Genomic DNA, 15,624 nt, shown 5'->3' with positions numbered 1-15,624 from the left:
TGAGACAAATAGAGAGAGATAGACAGAGAGAGAGAGTGTGAGACACAGAGTGAGAGAGACAGAGACAGAGTGAGTGAGATAGACAGAGTGAGAGTGAAACAGAGAGAGAGAGGGACAAATAGAGAGAGATAGACAGAGAGAGAGAGAGACAGACAGAGAGAGAGACAAATAGAGAGAGATAGACAGAGAGAGAGAGACAGACAGACAGAGAAAGAGAGACAAATAGAGAGAGATAGACAGAGAGAGAGTGTGAGACACAGAGTGAGAGAGACAGAGACAGAGTGAGTGAGATAGACAGAGTGAGAGTGAAACAGAGAGAGAGAGGGACAAATAGAGAGAGATAGAGAGAGAGCGAGACAGACAGACAGAGAGAGAGAGACAAATAGAGAGAGAGAGAGAGAGAGACAGACAGACAGACAGAGAGAGACAAATAGAGAGAGATAGACAGAGAGAGTGTGAGACACAGAGTGAGAGACAGAGACAGAGTGAGTGAGATAGACAGAGTGAGAGTGAAACAGAGAGAGAGAGGGACAAATAGAGAGAGACAGACAGAGAGAGAGAGAGAGACAGACAGAGAGAGAGAGACAAATAGAGAGAGATGGACAGAGAGAGAGGGAGAGAGACAAATAGAGAGAGGTAGACAGAGAGAGAGAGTGTGAGACACGGAGTGAGAGAGACAGAGACAGAGTGAGTGAGATAGACAGAGTGAGAGTGAGAGAGAGAGAGGGACAAATAGAGAGAGATAGACAGAGTGAGAGACAGAGACAGTGAGAGTGAGAGAGAGAGAGTGAGAAAGAGAAATAGAGAGAGAGAGAGAGTGAGACAGACAGTGAGACACAGAGTGAGAGAGACAGAGACAGAGTGAGACAGAGAGAGAGAGGGAAATAGAGAGAGAGAGAGAGAAGAGAAGCTAGAGAGTGAGACAGACAGAGAGAGTCAGAGAGACACAGAGTGAGAGAGAGCAAGAGAGAGAGAGAAAGAGAAATAGAGAGATAGACAGAGAGAGAGAGAGACAGAGAGAGATAGAGAGAGAGAGTGAGAGAGACAGAGACAGAGCGAGAGAGTGAGAGAAAGAGAGAGAGAGTGAGAGAGAGTGAGAGAGACAGAGAAAGAGCGAGAGAGGGACAGATTAAAGTGAGAGTGAGACAGAGTGCGAGTGAGACAGACAGAGAGACACAGAGTGAGACAGACAGAGTGAGCGAGACAGACAGAGACAAATAGAGAGAGAGAGAGAGACAGAGACATAATGAGAGCGAAAGTGAGAGAGACAAATAGAGAGAGATGGACAGAGAGAAAGTGAGACAGACATAGACAGAGAGACACAGAGTGAGACAGACAGAGTGAGCAAGACAGAGAGAGACAAATAGAGAGAGAGAGAGAGAGACGGATGACAGTGAGACAGAGAGGGAGAGAGAGAAATAGAGAGAGACAGAGAGAGAGAGTGACAGAGACAGAGTGAGAGTGAGACACAGTGAGAGAGACAAATAGAAAGAGATTGACAGAGAGAGAGTGAGACAGACGGAGAGACACAGAGTGAGAGGGACAGAGATAGAGTGAGAGTGAGACAGTGAGAGAGAGAAAGTGAGTCACAGAGAGAGAGAGACAAATAGAGAGAGATGGACAGATAGAGAGTGAGAAAGACAGACAGACAGAGAGACACAGAGTGAGAGACAGAGAGACACAGAGTGAGGGACAGAGACAGAGTGAGAGTGAGAGAGAGTGAGAAAGATAGACAGATAGAGAGAGAGAGAGATAGACAGAGAGACACAGAGTGAAAGACAGAGACAGAGAGAGGGAGAGATAGACAGACAGAGAGAGGGTCACAGTGAGAGATAAATAAAGAGAGAAAGACAGAGTGAGAGTGAGACAGAGTGAGAGAGGGTTCAAGAGAGAGAGAGAGAGACGGAGATGGAGAGAGAGGGAGGGAGAGAACCAGAGGCAGAGATGGAGACAGGGAGGGATAGAGAGAAAGACAGAGTGAGGGAGGGAGGGATTGGTATGTGTGGTTTACAGATGAGATGGGATGGGGTACAGAGCTGAGTCGAAGCTGAATGTGAGTCCGTGTGGACGTCAGGCTGGGTATTCCCGGATGGATTTACCTGGGATGTGAAGATGGCCAAATGCTGGAACTCTCCACGCGCTCCCTGCTTGCTGGGAACAGTCAGGAAAAAGGTTTCACCATCGGAGGAGAAGAGAGGCCTCTCACCCTGCAGAGAGAAATGGTCACTCACTGGTCACTCACTGGTCATTCACTGGGTCGGTCACTCAGTCACGCACTGGTCACTCACTCAATTGGTCACTCAGTCAGTCTCTCAGTCACTCACTGGTCAGTCACTCACTGGTCAGTTACTCTGTCACTCGCTCGTTCACCCACTCGGTCACTCGGTCGGTCACTCGGTTGGTCATTCGGTCGGTCACTCGGTCAGACTCTGATCAGTCACTCGGTCGGTCACTCGGTCGGTCATTCGGTCGGTCACTCGGTCAGACTCTGATCAGTCACTCGGTCGGTCACTCGGTCGGTCACTCATTGGTCAGTCACTTGGTCACTCAGCCACTCCCTGGTCAGTCACTCACTGGTCAGTTACTCTGTCACTCGCTCGTTCACCCACTCGGTCACTTGGTCGGTCACTCAGTCAGTGTCTGGTCAATCTCTGGCTGTTATTCTCTGGCTGATCGAGCATGTGGGGCTCAGAGGGGGGAAGGGGAGATTGTCTGTGTTTACCCCACCCCCGCCCCCACCAAACAACTCCCCTCTCTGGGGCCTGTCCCTCTCCTGCCCCCAAGGCACCGACCTCTTGCTGGGTTACGGTTTCCACAGACACCGAGGCCGTCACTCAGTGCCTCGTCCAGGCTGAGGGCAGCTGGTTATTCGACTGCCAGAGGCATCGCGCACCTGTCAAATCCAGTCCTGCTGAGGCGGCTGGACACGGGGCAGGACAGCAGAAGTCGCTGAAAGGACAAAGCCCATTCCAGCACTGGCTTCCCCCCACCCGCCCTGCCCCGACCCACCCCTGTCCCCCCAAATCAGCTAACAACACAGAGATTGAATGCCGAAACTCCCCAGGGGGGTGGTCTCTGGGAATCAGCTGTGAACTGCCCCTTATGTAGCTTGGGGTCAGATTCTGTCCATTACCGCTCTTGTGGAGCACCTGTCGATGTTTTACTGTGTGAAAAGGTGTTACTGAAATATAATTGTTGTTCATTGTTAATTATCAGAAGCTTAAATGTTGACCAAAATCACCTGTTTAATTAGCCAAGCATTTGACGTACTCCTCTGCTTCTGAAAGATAAATTGACAGAAACATAAGAGTAATTATGGAGCACTTTAAATCATAATAACAGATACCCGGGAGTGAGTTACAGACTGGAATCTAATCGAGGGGTTCGGGGGTGTTTCTATATAGAATAACAGATACCCGGGAGTGAGTTACAGACTGGAATCTAATCGAGGGGTTCGGGTGGTTTATATATAGAATAACAGATACCCGGGAGTGAGTTACAGACTGGAATCTAATCGAGGGGTTCGGGGGGGTTTATATATAGAATAACAGATACCCGGGAGTGAGTTATAGACTGGAATCTAATCGAGGGGTTCGGGTGGTTTATATATAGAATAACAGATACCCGGGAGTGAGTTACAGACTGGAATCTAATCGAGGGGTTCGGGGGTGTTTCTATATAGAATAACAGATACCCGGGAGTGAGGTTACAGACTGGAATCTAATCGAGGGGTTTGGGGTGGTTTATATATAGAATAACAGATACCCGGGAGTGAGTTACAGACTGGAATCTAATCGAGGGGTTCGGGGGGGTTTATATATAGAATAACAGATACCCGGGAGTGAGTTATAGACTGGAATCTAATTGAGGGGTTCGGGTGGTTTATATATAGAATAACAGATACCCGGGAGTGAGTTACAGACTGGAATCTAATCGAGGGGTTCGGGGGTGTTTATATATAGAATAACAGATACCCGGGAGTGAGTTACAGACTGGAATCTAATCGAGGAGTTCGGGGTGGTTTATATATAGAATAACAGATACCCGGGAGTGAGTTACAGACTGGAATCTAATCGAGGGGTTCAGGGGGTTTATATATAGAATAACAGGTACCCGGGAGTGAGTTACAGACAGGAATCTAATCGAGGTGTTCGGGTGGTTTATATATAGAATAACAGATACCCGGGAGTGAGTTACAGACTGGAATCTAATCGAGGGGTTCGGGGGGTTTATATATAGAATAACAGATACCCGGGAGTGAGTTACAGACTGGAATCTAATCGAGGGGTTCGGGGGTTTATATATAGAATAACAGATACCCGGGAGTGAGTTACAGACTGGAATCTGATCGAGGGGTTCGGGGGGTTTATATATAGAATAACAGATACCCGGGAGTGAGTTACAGACTGGAATCTAATCGAGGGGTTCGGGGGGTTTATATATAGAATAACAGATACCCGGGAGTGAGTTACAGACTGGAATCTAATCGAGGGGTTCGGGGGGTTTATATATAGAATAACAGATACCCGGGAGTGAGTTACAGACTGGAATCTAATCGAGGGGTTCGGGGGGGCTTTATATATAGAATAACAGATACCCGGGAGTGAGTTACAGACTGGAATCTAATCGAGGGGTTCGGGTGGTTTATATATAGAATAACAGATAACTGGGAGTGAGTTACAGACTGGAATCTAATCGAGGGGTTCGGAGGGGGGTTTATATATAGAATAACAGATACCTGGGAGTGAGTTACAGACTGGAATCTATTCGAGGGGTATGAGGGGTTTATATATAGAATAACAGATAACCGGTAATGAGTTACAGACTGGAGACTAATCGAGAGGATCGGGTGGTTTATATATAGAATAACAGATACCCGGGTGTGAGTTGCAGACTGGAATCTAATCGAGGGGTTCAGGTGGTTTATATACAGAATAACAGATACCCGGGAGTGAGTTACAGACTGGAATCTAATCGAGGGGTTCGGGTGGTTTATATATAGAATAACAGATACCCGGGAGTGAGTTACAGACTGGAATCTAATCGAGGGGTTCGGGGTGGTTTATATATAGAATAACAGATACCCGGGAGTGAGTTACAGACAGGAATCTAATCGAGGGGTTCGGGGGGGTTTATATATAGAATAACAGATACCCGGGAGTGAGTTACAGACTGGAATCTAATCGAGGGGTTCGGGTGGTTTATATATAGAATAACAGATACCCGAGAGTGAGTTACAGACTGGAGTCTAATCGAGGGGTTCGGGGGGCTTTATATATAGAATAACAGATACCCAGGAGTGAGTTACAGACTGGAATCTAATCGAGGTGTTCGGGTGGTTTATATATAGAATAACAGATAACTGGGAGTGAGTTACAGACTGGAATCTAATCGAGGGGTTCGGAGGGGGGGTTTATATATGGAATAACAGATACCTGGGAGTGAGTTACAGACTGGAATCTATTCGAGGGGTATGAGGGGTTTATATATAGAATAACAGATAACTGGGAGTGAGTTACAGACTGGAATCTAATCGAGAGGTTCGGAGGGGGGGGTTTATATATAGAATAACAGATACCCGGGAGTGAGTTACAGACTGGAATCTAATCGAGTAGTTCGGGGGAGATTTATATTTCGAATAGCAGATTGCCGGGAGTGAGTTACAGACTGGACTCTAATCGAGGGGTTCGGGGTGGTTTATATATAGAATAACAGATACCCGGTAATGAGTTGCAGACTGGAGACTAATCGAGGGGTTTGGGTGGTTTATATATAGAATAACAGATACCCGGGAGTGAGTTACATACTGGAATCTAATCGAGGGGTTCGGGGTGGTTTATATATAGAATAACAGATACCCGGTAATGAGTTACAGACTGGAGACTAATCGAGGGGTTCGGGTGGTTTATATATAGAATAACAGATACCCGGTAATGAGTTGCAGACTGGAGACTAATCGAGGGGTTTGGGTGGTTTATATATAGAATAACAGATACCCGGGAGTGAGTTACATACTGGAATCTAATCGAGGGGTTCGGGGTGGTTTATATATAGAATAACAGATACCCGGTAATGAGTTGCAGACTGGAGACTAATCGAGGGGTTTGGGTGGTTTATATATAGAATAACAGATACCCGGGAGTGAGTTACAGACTGGAATCTAATCGAGGGGTTCGGGGTGGTTTATATATAGAATAACAGATACCCGGTAATGAGTTGCAGACTGGAGGCTAATCGAGGGGTTCGGGGTGGTTTATATATAGAATAACAGATACCCGGTAATGAGTTGCAGACTGGAGACTAATCGAGGGGTTTGGGTGGTTTATATATAGAATAACAGATATCCGGGAGTGAGTTACAGACTGGAATCTAATCGAGGGGTTCGGTTGGTTTATATATAGAATAACAGATAACTGGGAGTGAGTTACAGACTGGAATCTAATCGAGGGGTTCGGAGGGGGGGTTTATATATAGAATAACAGATACCCGGGAGTGAGTTACAGACTGGAATCTAATCGAGAGGTTCGGAGGGGGGGTTTATATATAGAATAACAGATACCCGGGAGTGAGTTACAGACTGGAATCTAATCGAGTAGTTCGGGGGAGATTTATATTTCGAATAACAGATACCCGGGAGTGAGTTACAGACTGGAATCTAATCGAGGGGTTCGGGGGGGGTTTATATATAGAATAACAGGTACCCGGGAGTGAGTTACAGACTGGAATCTAATCGAGGGGTTCTGGGGGTTTATATATAGAATAACAGATACCTGGGAGTGAGTTACAGACTGGAATCTAATCGAGAGGTTCGGGGTGGTTTATATATAGAATAACAGATACCCGGGAGTGAGTTACAGACTGGAATCTAATCGAGGGGTTCGGGGGGGGTTTATATATAGAATAACAGATACCCGGGAGTGAGTTACAGACTGGAATGTATTCGGGGGGGGTTTATATATAGAATAACAGATACCCGGGAGTGAGTTACAGACTGGAATCTAATCGAGGGGTTCGGGGGGGGTTTATATATAGCATAACAGATATCCGGGAGTGAGTTACAGACTGGAATCTAATCGAGGGGTTCGGGGGGGGTTTATATATAGAATAACAGATACCCGGGAGTGAGTTACAGACTGGAATGTAATCGAGGGGTTCGGGGGGGGGTTTATATATAGAATAACAGATACCCGGGAGTGAGTTACAGACTGGAATCTAATCGAGGGGTTCGGAGGGGGGGTTTATATATAGAATAACAGATACCCGGGAGTGAGTTACAGACTGGAATCTAATCGAGGGGTTCGGGGGGTTTATATATAGAATAACAGATACCCGGGAGAGAGTTACAGACTGGAATCTAATCGAGGGGTTCGGAGGGGGGGTTTATATATAGAATAACAGATACCCGGGAGTGAGTTACAGACTGGAATCTAATCGAGGGGTTCGGGGGAGATTTATATTTCGAATAACAGATACCCGGGAGTGAGTTACAGACTGGAATCTAATCGAGGGGTATGAGGGGTTTATATATAGAATAACAGATAACTGGGAGTGAGTTACAGACTGGAATCTAATCGAGAGGTTCGGAGGGGGGGTTTATATATAGAATAACAGATACCCGGTAATGAGTTACAGACTGGAGACTAATCGAGAGGTTCGGGTGGTTTATATGTAGAATAACAGATACCCGGGTGTGAGTTGCAGACTGGAATCTAATCGAGGGGTTCAGGTGGTTTATATACAGAATAACAGATACCCGGGAGTGAGTTACAGACTGGAATCTAATCGAGGGGTTCGGGTGGTTTATATATAGAATAACAGATACCCGGGAGTGAGTTACAGACTGGAATCTAATCGAGGGGTTCGGGGTGGTTTATATATGGAATAACAGATACCCGGGAGTGAGTTACAGACAGGAATCTAATCGAGGGGTTCGGGGGGGTTTATATATAGATTAACAGATACCCGGGAGTGAGTTACAGACTGGAATCTAATCGAGGGGTTCGGGTGGTTTATATATAGAATAACAGATACCCGAGAGTGAGTTACAGACTGGAGTCTAATCGAGGGGTTCGGGGGGCTTTATATATAGAATAACAGATACCCAGGAGTGAGTTACAGACTGGAATCTAATCGAGGTGTTCGGGTGGTTTATATATGGAATAACAGATAACTGGGAGTGAGTTACAGACTGGAATCTAATCGAGGGGTTCGGAGGGGGGGTTTATATATGGAATAACAGATACCTGGGAGTGAGTTACAGACTGGAATCTATTCGAGGGGTATGAGGGGTTTATATATAGAATAACAGATAACTGGGAGTGAGTTACAGACTGGAATCTAATCGAGAGGTTCGGAGGGGGGGTTTATATATAGAATAACAGATACCCGGGAGTGAGTTACAGACTGGAATCTAATCGAGTAGTTCGGGGGAGATTTATATTTCGAATAACAGATTGCCGGGAGTGAGTTACAGACTGGACTCTAATCGAGGGGTTCGGGGTGGTTTATATATAGAATAACAGATACCCGGTAATGAGTTGCAGACTGGAGACTAATCGAGGGGTTTGGGTGGTTTATATATAGAATAACAGATACCCGGGAGTGAGTTACATACTGGAATCTAATCGAGGGGTTCGGGGTGGTTTATATATAGAATAACAGATACCCGGTAATGAGTTGCAGACTGGAGACTAATCGAGGGGTTCGGGTGGTTTATATATAGAATAACAGATACCCGGTAATGAGTTGCAGACTGGAGACTAATCGAGGGGTTTGGGTGGTTTATATATAGAATAACAGATACCCGGGAGTGAGTTACATACTGGAATCTAATCGAGGGGTTCGGGGTGGTTTATATATAGAATAACAGATACCCGGTAATGAGTTGCAGACTGGAGACTAATCGAGGGGTTTGGGTGGTTTATATATAGAATAACAGATACCCGGGAGTGAGTTACAGACTGGAATCTAATCGAGGGGTTCGGGGTGGTTTATATATAGAATAACAGATACCCGGTAATGAGTTGCAGACTGGAGGCTAATCGAGGGGTTCGGGGTGGTTTATATATAGAATAACAGATACCCGGTAATGAGTTGCAGACTGGAGACTAATCGAGGGGTTTGGGTGGTTTATATATAGAATAACAGATATCCGGGAGTGAGTTACAGACTGGAATCTAATCGAGGGGTTCGGGTGGTTTATATATAGAATAACAGATAACTGGGAGTGAGTTACAGACTGGAATCTAATCGAGGGGTTCGGAGGGGGGGTTTATATATAGAATAACAGATACCCGGGAGTGAGTTACAGACTGGAATCTAATCGAGAGGTTCGGAGGGGGGGTTTATATATAGAATAACAGATACCCGGGAGTGAGTTACAGACTGGAATCTAATCGAGTAGTTCGGGGGAGATTTATATTTCGAATAACAGATACCCGGGAGTGAGTTACAGACTGGAATCTAATCGAGGGGTTCGGGGGGGGTTTATATATAGAATAACAGGTACCCGGGAGTGAGTTACAGACTGGAATCTAATCGAGGGGTTCTCGGGTTTATATATAGAATAACAGATACCTGGGAGTGAGTTACAGACTGGAATCTAATCGAGAGGTTCGGGGTGGTTTATATATAGAATAACAGATACCCGGGAGTGAGTTACAGACTGGAATCTAATCGAGGGGTTCGGGGGGGGTTTATATATAGAATAACAGATACCCGGGAGTGAGTTACAGACTGGAATCTAATCGAGGGGTTCGGGGGGGGTTTATATATAGAATAACAGATACCCGGGAGTGAGTTACAGACTGGAATGTATTCGGGGGGGGTTTATATATAGAATAACAGATACCCGGGAGTGAGTTACAGACTGGAATCTAATCGAGGGGTTCGGGGGGGGTTTATATATAGCATAACAGATATCCGGGAGTGAGTTACAGACTGGAATCTAATCGAGTAGTTCGGGGGAGATTTATATTTCGAATAACAGATTGCCGGGAGTGAGTTACAGACTGGACTCTAATCGAGGGGTTCGGGGTGGTTTATATATAGAATAACAGATACCCGGTAATGAGTTGCAGACTGGAGACTAATCGAGGGGTTTGGGTGGTTTATATATAGAATAACAGATACCCGGGAGTGAGTTACATACTGGAATCTAATCGAGGGGTTCGGGGTGGTTTATATATAGAATAACAGATACCCGGTAATGAGTTGCAGACTGGAGACTAATCGAGGGGTTCGGGTGGTTTATATATGGAATAACAGATAACTGGGAGTGAGTTACAGACTGGAATCTAATCGAGGGGTTCGGAGGGGGGGTTTATATATGGAATAACAGATACCTGGGAGTGAGTTACAGACTGGAATCTATTCGAGGGGTATGAGGGGTTTATATATAGAATAACAGATAACTGGGAGTGAGTTACAGACTGGAATCTAATCGAGAGGTTCGGAGGGGGGGTTTATATATAGAATAACAGATACCCGGGAGTGAGTTACAGACTGGAATCTAATCGAGTAGTTCGGGGGAGATTTATATTTCGAATAACAGATTGCCGGGAGTGAGTTACAGACTGGACTCTAATCGAGGGGTTCGGGGTGGTTTATATATAGAATAACAGATACCCGGTAATGAGTTGCAGACTGGAGACTAATCGAGGGGTTTGGGTGGTTTATATATAGAATAACAGATACCCGGGAGTGAGTTACATACTGGAATCTAATCGAGGGGTTCGGGGTGGTTTATATATAGAATAACAGATACCCGGTAATGAGTTGCAGACTGGAGACTAATCGAGGGGTTCGGGTGGTTTATATATAGAATAACAGATACCCGGTAATGAGTTGCAGACTGGAGACTAATCGAGGGGTTTGGGTGGTTTATATATAGAATAACAGATACCCGGGAGTGAGTTACATACTGGAATCTAATCGAGGGGTTCGGGGTGGTTTATATATAGAATAACAGATACCCGGTAATGAGTTGCAGACTGGAGACTAATCGAGGGGTTTGGGTGGTTTATATATAGAATAACAGATACCCGGGAGTGAGTTACAGACTGGAATCTAATCGAGGGGTTCGGGGTGGTTTATATATAGAATAACAGATACCCGGTAATGAGTTGCAGACTGGAGGCTAATCGAGGGGTTCGGGGTGGTTTATATATAGAATAACAGATACCCGGTAATGAGTTGCAGACTGGAGACTAATCGAGGGGTTTGGGTGGTTTATATATAGAATAACAGATATCCGGGAGTGAGTTACAGACTGGAATCTAATCGAGGGGTTCGGGTGGTTTATATATAGAATAACAGATAACTGGGAGTGAGTTACAGACTGGAATCTAATCGAGGGGTTCGGAGGGGGGGTTTATATATAGAATAACAGATACCCGGGAGTGAGTTACAGACTGGAATCTAATCGAGAGGTTCGGAGGGGGGGTTTATATATAGAATAACAGATACCCGGGAGTGAGTTACAGACTGGAATCTAATCGAGTAGTTCGGGGGAGATTTATATTTCGAATAACAGATACCCGGGAGTGAGTTACAGACTGGAATCTAATCGAGGGGTTCGGGGGGGGTTTATATATAGAATAACAGGTATCCGGGAGTGAGTTACAGACTGGAATCTAATCGAGGGGTTCTCGGGTTTATATATAGAATAACAGATACCTGGGAGTGAGTTACAGACTGGAATCTAATCGAGAGGTTCGGGGTGGTTTATATATAGAATAACAGATACCCGGGAGTGAGTTACAGACTGGAATCTAATCGAGGGGTTCGGGGGGGGTTTATATATAGAATAACAGATACCCGGGAGTGAGTTACAGACTGGAATCTAATCGAGGGGTTCGGGGGGGGTTTATATATAGAATAACAGATACCCGGGAGTGAGTTACAGACTGGAATGTATTCGGGGGGGGTTTATATATAGAATAACAGATACCCGGGAGTGAGTTACAGACTGGAATCTAATCGAGGGGTTCGGGGGGGGTTTATATATAGAATAACAGATATCCGGGAGTGAGTTACAGACTGGAATCTAATCGAGGGGTTCGGGGGGGGTTTATATATAGAATAACAGATACCCGGGAGTGAGTTACAGACTGGAATCTAATCGAGTAGTTCGGGGGAGATTTATATTTCGAATAGCAGATTGCCGGGAGTGAGTTACAGACTGGACTCTAATCGAGGGGTTCGGGGTGGTTTATATATAGAATAACAGATACCCGGTAATGAGTTGCAGACTGGAGACTAATCGAGGGGTTTGGGTGGTTTATATATAGAATAACAGATACCCGGGAGTGAGTTACATACTGGAATCTAATCGAGGGGTTCGGGGTGGTTTATATATAGAATAACAGATACCCGGTAATGAGTTACAGACTGGAGACTAATCGAGGGGTTCGGGTGGTTTATATATAGAATAACAGATACCCGGTAATGAGTTGCAGACTGGAGACTAATCGAGGGGTTTGGGTGGTTTATATATAGAATAACAGATACCCGGGAGTGAGTTACATACTGGAATCTAATCGAGGGGTTCGGGGTGGTTTATATATAGAATAACAGATACCCGGTAATGAGTTGCAGACTGGAGACTAATCGAGGGGTTTGGGTGGTTTATATATAGAATAACAGATACCCGGGAGTGAGTTACAGACTGGAATCTAATCGAGGGGTTCGGGGTGGTTTATATATAGAATAACAGATACCCGGTAATGAGTTGCAGACTGGAGGCTAATCGAGGGGTTCGGGGTGGTTTATATATAGAATAACAGATACCCGGTAATGAGTTGCAGACTGGAGACTAATCGAGGGGTTTGGGTGGTTTATATATAGAATAACAGATATCCGGGAGTGAGTTACAGACTGGAATCTAATCGAGGGGTTCGGTTGGTTTATATATAGAATAACAGATAACTGGGAGTGAGTTACAGACTGGAATCTAATCGAGGGGTTCGGAGGGGGGGTTTATATATAGAATAACAGATACCCGGGAGTGAGTTACAGACTGGAATCTAATCGAGAGGTTCGGAGGGGGGGTTTATATATAGAATAACAGATACCCGGGAGTGAGTTACAGACTGGAATCTAATCGAGTAGTTCGGGGGAGATTTATATTTCGAATAACAGATTGCCGGGAGTGAGTTACAGACTGGACTCTAATCGAGGGGTTCGGGGTGGTTTATATATAGAATAACAGATACCCGGTAATGAGTTGCAGACTGGAGACTAATCGAGGGGTTTGGGTGGTTTATATATAGAATAACAGATACCCGGGAGTGAGTTACATACTGGAATCTAATCGAGGGGTTCGGGGTGGTTTATATATAGAATAACAGATACCCGGTAATGAGTTGCAGACTGGAGACTAATCGAGGGGTTCGGGTGGTTTATATATGGAATAACAGATAACTGGGAGTGAGTTACAGACTGGAATCTAATCGAGGGGTTCGGAGGGGGGGTTTATATATGGAATAACAGATACCTGGGAGTGAGTTACAGACTGGAATCTATTCGAGGGGTATGAGGGGTTTATATATAGAATAACAGATAACTGGGAGTGAGTTACAGACTGGAATCTAATCGAGAGGTTCGGAGGGGGGGTTTATATATAGAATAACAGATACCCGGGAGTGAGTTACAGACTGGAATCTAATCGAGTAGTTCGGGGGAGATTTATATTTCGAATAACAGATTGCCGGGAGTGAGTTACAGACTGGACTCTAATCGAGGGGTTCGGGGTGGTTTATATATAGAATAACAGATACCCGGTAATGAGTTGCAGACTGGAGACTAATCGAGGGGTTTGGGTGGTTTATATATAGAATAACAGATACCCGGGAGTGAGTTACATACTGGAATCTAATCGAGGGGTTCGGGGTGGTTTATATATAGAATAACAGATACCCGGTAATGAGTTGCAGACTGGAGACTAATCGAGGGGTTCGGGTGGTTTATATATAGAATAACAGATACCCGGTAATGAGTTGCAGACTGGAGACTAATCGAGGGGTTTGGGTGGTTTATATATAGAATAACAGATACCCGGGAGTGAGTTACATACTGGAATCTAATCGAGGGGTTCGGGGTGGTTTATATATAGAATAACAGATACCCGGTAATGAGTTGCAGACTGGAGACTAATCGAGGGGTTTGGGTGGTTTATATATAGAATAACAGATACCCGGGAGTGAGTTACAGACTGGAATCTAATCGAGGGGTTCGGGGTGGTTTATATATAGAATAACAGATACCCGGTAATGAGTTGCAGACTGGAGGCTAATCGAGGGGTTCGGGGTGGTTTATATATAGAATAACAGATACCCGGTAATGAGTTGCAGACTGGAGACTAATCGAGGGGTTTGGGTGGTTTATATATAGAATAACAGATATCCGGGAGTGAGTTACAGACTGGAATCTAATCGAGGGGTTCGGGTGGTTTATATATAGAATAACAGATAACTGGGAGTGAGTTACAGACTGGAATCTAATCGAGGGGTTCGGAGGGGGGGTTTATATATAGAATAACAGATACCCGGGAGTGAGTTACAGACTGGAATCTAATCGAGAGGTTCGGAGGGGGGGTTTATATATAGAATAACAGATACCCGGGAGTGAGTTACAGACTGGAATCTAATCGAGTAGTTCGGGGGAGATTTATATTTCGAATAACAGATACCCGGGAGTGAGTTACAGACTGGAATCTAATCGAGGGGTTCGGGGGGGGTTTATATATAGAATAACAGGTACCCGGGAGTGAGTTACAGACTGGAATCTAATCGAGGGGTTCTCGGGTTTATATATAGAATAACAGATACCTGGGAGTGAGTTACAGACTGGAATCTAATCGAGAGGTTCGGGGTGGTTTATATATAGAATAACAGATACCCGGGAGTGAGTTACAGACTGGAATCTAATCGAGGGGTTCGGGGGGGGTTTATATATAGAATAACAGATACCCGGGAGTGAGTTACAGACTGGAATCTAATCGAGGGGTTCGGGGGGGGTTTATATATAGAATAACAGATACCCGGGAGTGAGTTACAGACTGGAATGTATTCGGGGGGGGTTTATATATAGAATAACAGATACCCGGGAGTGAGTTACAGACTGGAATCTAATCGAGGGGTTCGGGGGGGGTTTATATATAGAATAACAGATATCCGGGAGTGAGTTACAGACTGGAATCTAATCGAGGGGTTCGGGGGGGGTTTATATATAGAATAACAGATACCCGGGAGTGAGTTACAGACTGGAATGTAATCGAGGGGTTCGGGGGGGGTTTATATATAGAATAACAGATACCCGGGAGTGAGTTACAGACTGGAATCTAATCGAGGGGTTCGGAGGGGGGGTTTATATATAGAATAACAGATACCCGGGAGTGAGTTACAGACTGGAATCTAATCGAGGGGTTCGGGGGGTTTATATATAGAATAACAGATACCCGGGAGAGAGTTACAGACTGGAATCTAATCGAGGGGTTCGGAGGGGGGGTTTATATATAGAATAACAGATACCCGGGAGTGAGTTACAGACTGGAATCTAATCGAGGGGTTCGGGGGAGATTTATATTTCGAATAACAGATACCCGGGAGTGAGTTACAGACTGGA

General features: G+C 45.1%; 1 protein-coding gene across 1 annotated transcript in view; it reads right to left on the bottom strand.

The window, feature by feature from the left end:
• Window positions 1-15,624, bottom strand: part of LOC137358573 (inactive dipeptidyl peptidase 10-like) — a 48,597-nt gene that overhangs the window by 501 nt on the left and 32,472 nt on the right. The window contains exons 13-14 of the mRNA XM_068024560.1: window positions 3,242-3,280; window positions 2,100-2,207 (exon numbers count right to left, since the gene is read on the bottom strand). Of these exons, the coding sequence (XP_067880661.1) occupies window positions 2,100-2,207; window positions 3,242-3,280 (147 nt within the window). The remainder of the gene's footprint in view (window positions 1-2,099; window positions 2,208-3,241; window positions 3,281-15,624) is intronic.

The sequence above is a fragment of the Heterodontus francisci genome, chromosome X, assembly GCF_036365525.1.
Source record: "Heterodontus francisci isolate sHetFra1 chromosome X, sHetFra1.hap1, whole genome shotgun sequence".
NCBI classification, from domain to species: Eukaryota; Metazoa; Chordata; class Chondrichthyes; order Heterodontiformes; family Heterodontidae; genus Heterodontus; species Heterodontus francisci.
The sequence above is the reverse complement of the archived record's forward strand: the minus strand, read 5'-3'. Positions and strand labels throughout refer to the sequence as shown.